Genomic DNA, 6,927 nt, shown 5'->3' on the forward strand with positions numbered 1-6,927 from the left:
TCCAGATATATCACGGCGTGTCAGCTTAATGTGGGAGGAAAGCCCGAAGTGATGCAGGTCTAAGACGTTTACCACTTCGGTGAAACCCACGAGCACGGGTATGGTGCTGACAAACCTAGAAAACATAATCGGGGCGAACCGGGATTCGAACCCACAATCATAGGTTTCTGGCGTGCCCAAGGGACGCAACTCTGCACAGCGAATCTCGGCGCCTTAGACGACTGGGCCACCCGTGCCCCCCTGACCCAAACACAGGGAGGATGGACAACCAGGCAATGACATAGTTCCAGTTGACTTTTGGTCAAGAGTTCACAATTGAGGTCCGTATAAATATGTTAACCGTCCCATGTTAAGTCAATTTGATAACTGTCTTCAGTTGAGCGATTCTTGGCATATGTGATGTTTTCTCAGGTCGAGTTGCCTATGGTCGCACGTCAGGGCAATGTAAATCTTATATTCAGGTCGCTCCCCTTCATTCTCTCTCTGTAATATGCGTCGAACCATTCGTTTTGTTCCTGGCTGAACCAATTCTTCCAGTCCCCGACAATACCTGAAAGACACGACATGAGATAAACCGAACCGTACCGTACCGTACCGTACCGTACCGTACCGTACCACTGGTCCTTAACAATTTCGTCCTGCATATCAGTAGTTAACATAACCGCCGAACGCTACCTATATTACAGGAAGGGGTAATCAAATGCAAAAACAATATGTTTTACCATTTACTTTTACTTTGATCCAAAATTCACCTTGTTTAAGGGGGCACGGATGGCCCAGTCGTCTAAGGCGCAGCGATTTGTTGTGCAGAGTTGGGTCCCTTGGGCACGCCAGAAACCTGGGTTTCACCGAAGTGGTAAACGTCTTAGACCTGCATCACTTGGGGCTTTCCTCCCACATTAAGCTGACATGCTGTGATATAACTGGAGTACTATTAAAAGCGGCGTTAAACCCAACTCACTTACTCACTCACCTTGTTTTAAGAAATATATGATTATACATTCAGAACATGTTGACATTTTAATATGCGACAAGAATCAGAGATACCCTCCTTTACCCCTGACTCCTTCCTCATCAACAATGACCTGAATCTAGGAATAAGCGCGCGTCAGGATTTGTCACCCTGCCGGATATGGCAAACAAATTTACGCTGGGGGAAAATTATTAAGTATTTATGAAACAGTGCAAAACTATGGCAATTGTTGCACATAATTATATTGCAATAGGTTCAAAATTATATTTTTTATCTATCTTAATAGCATTGTTGTTCGGTTGTTCGTGCAAAAAAGTGATCACTAAGATTTGTGACCTAATATGCGGGAACACACAGTAGGTGTTGACCTCTTGATCTCTTGATTGACCATTGGCTCTCCAATGGAGGAGTTCCGAAGCGAGACCGGAGCTAGGCTTTCTCTGGCTTTGAAAACCAATACAAAACCCATGTATTCCATTCTGACAGCGACCTTAAGCCAGTGGACCGGAGATATTTTAAACCAGGATACTGGGTTTCCAGCAGCGTGTTAGTCTCCACATGGCCCACCCCCCTAGCTCAGATAACTGGTATCTGGTAATACCTCACATGCAAGGGATTCCATGCCAGTTGATTGGCTAACAATGCAAATTTGTTTGTGAGTCCATAAAAGCGAAAATACTTAGGCCACGCCTATTAGCGGACTACTGTTTCCTAATTGGCTGATTATAGAGTGGACAGGGCTTGGCTTGACATCATGAGCATCGATCCACGCAATTGGGATACGATGACATGCATCCAACAAGTCATTGAGCCTGACCACCCGATCACGTTAGTCGCCTCTAACGACAAGCATAGTCGCCTTTTATGGCAGGCATGGGTTGCTGAAGACCTATTCTACCCCGGATCTTCAAGGGTCTGTTGACTTATTTTTTATAGAATTGGGTGTGTGCACACCGGTTTTCACGTATAGTAGTATGTTGAAGAAAATTCATAAATGAATTAAAAGACCTAAATAAATTCTCACAATTTTCTATTTATAAACTGGTAAGACAAAGCCTCGATTGGATGAGTTGGGTTTTACACAACTTTTAGAAATATTCTAGCAACTGCTCGAAGGAGGACACCAGGGAGGGTCTTCAGCGTCAAGATTGAACCCCTATACTTCCCTACGCCAAGACATAACACAGTAGGTAGTATGTATAACCTCAAGTCCAAACCAAAGTATAACTCAAGCCCCGGCTTCTTGAGTATATGTCGTTATTTTATGTAGATGTGTCCATGTAACACACATTGATGAATAAATGGTCAGTTGGTTGTTGAAGGAAAGACCACATTATACTGTCATCGTGTTAAATTGTTATCGACATCCGTACTCTGGTTGTCATAGAAACATGTAAATATTCTACCTTTGCGGTACAGTCCAGGAAACGCGCCCTGGTCAGAAGATGTCCGTGCCTTTCGCTGGTTCATCCCTGTGAAGTTTGTGTGTTCATACAACGCAGTCAAGAAGTCTTCACCCCGGTCGGTCCCAAGAAACCGGTCGAGTTTCCTTAATTCACGTAGATTGTTCTGATGGTAAAACAAAAACGATAATTATCTCAAGGTATTTTTCACATGTGTATATTGATAAAGCTCCAATTCCACACCCTAAAGCCCTATATTGTTATCCCGGCCATTAGAAGAGTGTCCACTCGAGTCTCATTTTCAGCTCCCTGGGGAGTGTACAACCCAACGTTATGAAGGTTACCAGTCACACATCTCATCCTACTGGGTATCCTTTACCTGTTAGGTGAAACAGAAGCATATTTCTCCTGCCTCTGGAGATACCACACATAACACCAAGCTCCTTCCCAGCCAGTGACACCTTCGTTACACTCTCGGTAACATCGCTGCCACCAGTGTGGGCGCGGCCATTACAAGAATCTTGAAATTTGCCCTCTAACCCCATATGTAGTAACGTTTATACTTTTGTTTATGTCTTTGGGAATGCCATCATATTTCATTTTGAAAAGGTTCATGACTGACCATGTTTTCGAGATGAATTTACTTTGTTGTTTTAATAATCAGATTGGGTCGAGATTGCAGACTAACGGAAAATCAACCAACTTCTCCCTTACATTCTTACTATATCAATTGAAGATGATCGTTTTAATGAAATAGAAATTCAAATTGACAAACAAAGAAAGTAATTTATCAGCGGTAATTGTATTCGGCGTGACGACAGTCGTCACTTGTTTGTAAACATAACGGTCATTCGGTTGCAAGTTCAACTCCAAGCATGGTTGGGGACACCTATAACAGTGGGGAGTTTTGACTGGTGGCAACGATAGTATAGAGACTTCAGCGAACGGACTATCGCTGTGAGGAGCTTGATATAACACATGTTTCATTATGGGTCACGACCGAAGCCCCAGAAACGCTCGGGCCACTCTCCTACCCAGGGTTCCATGCGGCTTGTCACCACTGTTCCGTAGTGTGCTCTCATGCCTAACATATACATAAGGCTATATTCTCTTTTTAAGTCATAATTACAATTTGTTGACTATTATTGTACAGCTGCAATCAAAACCTTTGATAAACTCTAGGTGAACATTTAGGATACATTAGCCTTTGAGAAAAGGTGAATTTATTCTGCAAGAAGAAACGTCAGCTATTTTTGTTTGTGAAAAATAAAGATCCCGTTGGTTTCTGGCCCACTTAAGGGAGGGGAGGGGCACCTCTGTACAGTGAATAGCGGTAGCTTAGACGACCCGGCCATCCGTGCATTGTAATAAACTGATTGTGAAGGTCATTTTCAAGTACTTGAATAGTTTAAATAAAGACATGGGTGAACATGAAACGATACAAATACACCACTCGTACCTCCTTCATGTCCTCGTAGTGAAGAGTATGGACAGGTAACTCCGGATGCTTGAGTTTTTCTTCCTCCCAGTCCAAGACGAAGTCAAACCACGACCCGTATGAAACTTCAAAGCAGATATTACAAATAAACACATCGGTAGATACATATTGGTACTGAGTAAGATTTAATGTAATACAACGAATTTAATACAACGAATGCATTTCAAACGTATCTCACGAGTTGTAATAGAATATGTGGTGTATAAATTATACGTCTTTATATATTTCCCATGCTTTAATAATGAAATAAACGACGTAATGACATATGCCTATTACATTCGTCGTTCATTTACTTCAACCTACCGACCTATTTTTTCCAACAATAAACCCAGTAAACCAAAAACAACAATGGCCTGAAAATATCCTCAAACTTCACTTTTACTCACACTTTCCAAGCACATGGTATTTCATGAAGTTGTCCCACTTGCCCCTGTAGTTGTAGTAGGGGAGTTTGAGCATGAAGTTGTAGTAGCTGACGGCGACGTCCTTAGGGTTCCGCAACAGGTACACGATCTTGCATCTCTTCTTTACAATGTCCGGTGGGAGTAGACTTAGCTTGAAGTGAGTGTTGAGGAGGCGTGGGGATGACATTGCCTGAATGGCGTCATGGGGAGCATATTCCATCATCCCGACTCCCTTCTCCACCACATCGTCCATCTGATGGCCTGCCAGAAGCATTCGCGACGCCTCCCAAACCCAGTGTGTCCCTGCAGCGACAATAATGATAATGATAATAATAATAGTGATTGACAACATGCTGGAAAAACATTGCAAATATGCGGACCTCGCGTTCGAAATGTCACGCTTGCATCCCAAGTACCAAGTTGTCCGACTCCCCATTGTTCTCGGTGCCTTAGGTTTGGTACCTCCCAATCTGTTGACTGACATTGGGAGAGTACACGGGTTTGCTACCAGGAATACAGCCCTTTTGACAATCTGGGTAATGCAGAAGGCTGCAGTGTTTGGGAGTCTTCACATTCTCCAAAATGTTTTTTGTGGGTTCGACTAGGAAACGTTTCCTGGGAGAAGTCCCATTCGCTGTCTGGCCTGCGTGTAGAGGGGGCAAGGGCCCTGAGCAGATGATGAGCCTTACCAGCCTGACTGCCAGGATCAGCCAAACCCCCTTTGCTGCATTTCTTAAATTTTAATCTGTATATAATTATGATGATAATAATGACGAATTCATGGGATGTTCCTCCCTTGGTTAGACAGATCGCAAATGTCAGCCACCAAAAACATTCCGTCTTATCACTTGTTTAAATGTACACAATACGGAATATTTACAGGGTGTTGAAAAACTCTTTTCTTGGTCATCGTACTATTTTTCTAAACGGAGTAATATTCTAGCTGAATGACGGCGGTTTGAAGAAAAGCCAGTGATTGACATCATGAGCATTAATCTACGCAAGTGGGATACGATGACATCATCGAGTCTGACCATCCGATCCACCGGAGTCATCATTGGCTGCTCAAGACCAGTTCTAACCCCGAACTCCACGGGGTGAAAATAGCTGTATACAGAACGTTATTTTAAGAGGCAGAATGAGCATTTGTAATTTAACAAAGTGCATTTAAAAAATTTAAAAATAGAAATGTACAACGATAATATTGTAATTAAGCACAGCTGCGCAATTTCTGTTTCAACATGCATATGTACATAGACCAATTATATGCGAATACACGTCCTTCATGCGCCAGATCCATTATCAGTGTGCAATAAAACACATCTTATCAAGAAATCATTAAACAACATCTGGAGTTGTTAGTAAGTGAATATTTTTCACTGCACTCAGCAACATTACAGCACTGCGAATGTCAATATTCGAGTCTAGGCCAAGTCAAGTGGTCAAGTCAAGTGGTCAAGTCAAGTGGTTGACTGTACGGACAATGGTCAACGTCGTTGGTGCCCGACGCACAATTATCAAGACATTGTATCCAACCAATCCACTTTAGTGGCCTTCTACCACAAACATGGGTATTGTCTCACTCCCCCACCATTGTTACAGGTACACAGCTGTTCGTAACAGTCAATATCACGGCGGGGGACACTAGAAATGGGCTTCACGCGTGAGGGGAATTGAACCGGGGTTCGGCGTGACGAGCGAACGCTTGAACCACTAGACTACCCCACCATCCTTTTCATAATGGATAATGTGAGCTAACGTTCATTCCTTTCAAAACGGACTGGCTCCGTTGTCTAGTGGTAGAGCGTCCGCCCGGAGAACGGAAGGTCCGGGGTTCGATCCCAGGCCGCGTCATACCAAAAGACGTTAAAAGATGGTACTTGTTGTTACCCTGTCTGGCGCTCGGCATTAAGGGGCTAAAACAAGGACTGGTCGGCTCGGAGTCGGTAGACTGTGTCGGAGTGGGGTATTCATGTTAAACTGCGGCATGGTATCTCAGTGAGCTAGCACTATAAATCGGCATCAGTCCGGACTAGTACAAGCAGCCACACAAACACACACACGTACATGCACGTCGCTATATACATGTAAGTGCAATAATCTTGGACGCGACGTTAAACCCCATTTCACCTCACCTCCTTTCAAAACACCTAACATAATTACAAGCATACCCGTGCCTCAAAGCGATCTCAGCGCTACGACTATCGTCAGCCTATGTTAAGGTATTGGAGTTAGGATTTCCTTCGCGCTAAGATGTCTTTGAGGAACGGGACTCTGATTCTTTACCTGACTTAGGGAAGCCGCAGATGAAGATATCGTCATCCCTGATAGGAACCTTGTGTATGTTGACAATGGAGTCTGTCTGGGCGTAGTTGGGATAGTTCTGGCCCTGGTGCCGAAACATTGGGAGCGCATCACCTCCAGCGTCTAGAACCTTCACAAGCGACATCTGGCGGGATGGGACTGAAACAAGATGACAGAAACACGCTGTTTTTTATACACCTGACTACAGTAGCATGTGTATGTTTTAAACGTTAATCGTGAATGAGAGTGGGACACAATGTGGACGTGCATTTGCATTATAATGAAACACGCGTGACAGCTCGCTTTGGACAGCAGCCTGAAATTAGTATACAAGACTGGCTGGAA

General features: G+C 43.7%; 1 protein-coding gene across 1 annotated transcript; it reads right to left on the bottom strand.

Annotated features, from left to right (window-relative positions):
* Nucleotides 1–347: 347 nt before the first annotated feature.
* LOC139455862 (sulfotransferase 1B1-like) lies at nt 348–6,727 on the bottom strand. The gene is made up of 5 exons (XM_071237405.1): nt 6,565–6,727; nt 4,261–4,581; nt 3,836–3,939; nt 2,380–2,542; nt 348–550 (listed from the first exon to the last, which is right to left on the bottom strand). The coding sequence occupies exons 1-5, from the start codon at nt 6,725–6,727 to the stop codon at nt 435–437; spliced, it is 867 nt and encodes a 288-aa protein (XP_071093506.1). The 3' UTR covers nt 348–434.
* Between the last annotated feature and the right edge of the window lie 200 nt (nt 6,728–6,927).

The sequence above is a fragment of the Haliotis cracherodii genome, unplaced genomic scaffold, assembly GCF_022045235.1.
Source record: "Haliotis cracherodii isolate W230 unplaced genomic scaffold, xgHalCrac1.p SCAF_11, whole genome shotgun sequence".
Lineage (NCBI taxonomy): Eukaryota > Metazoa > Mollusca > Gastropoda > Lepetellida > Haliotidae > Haliotis > Haliotis cracherodii.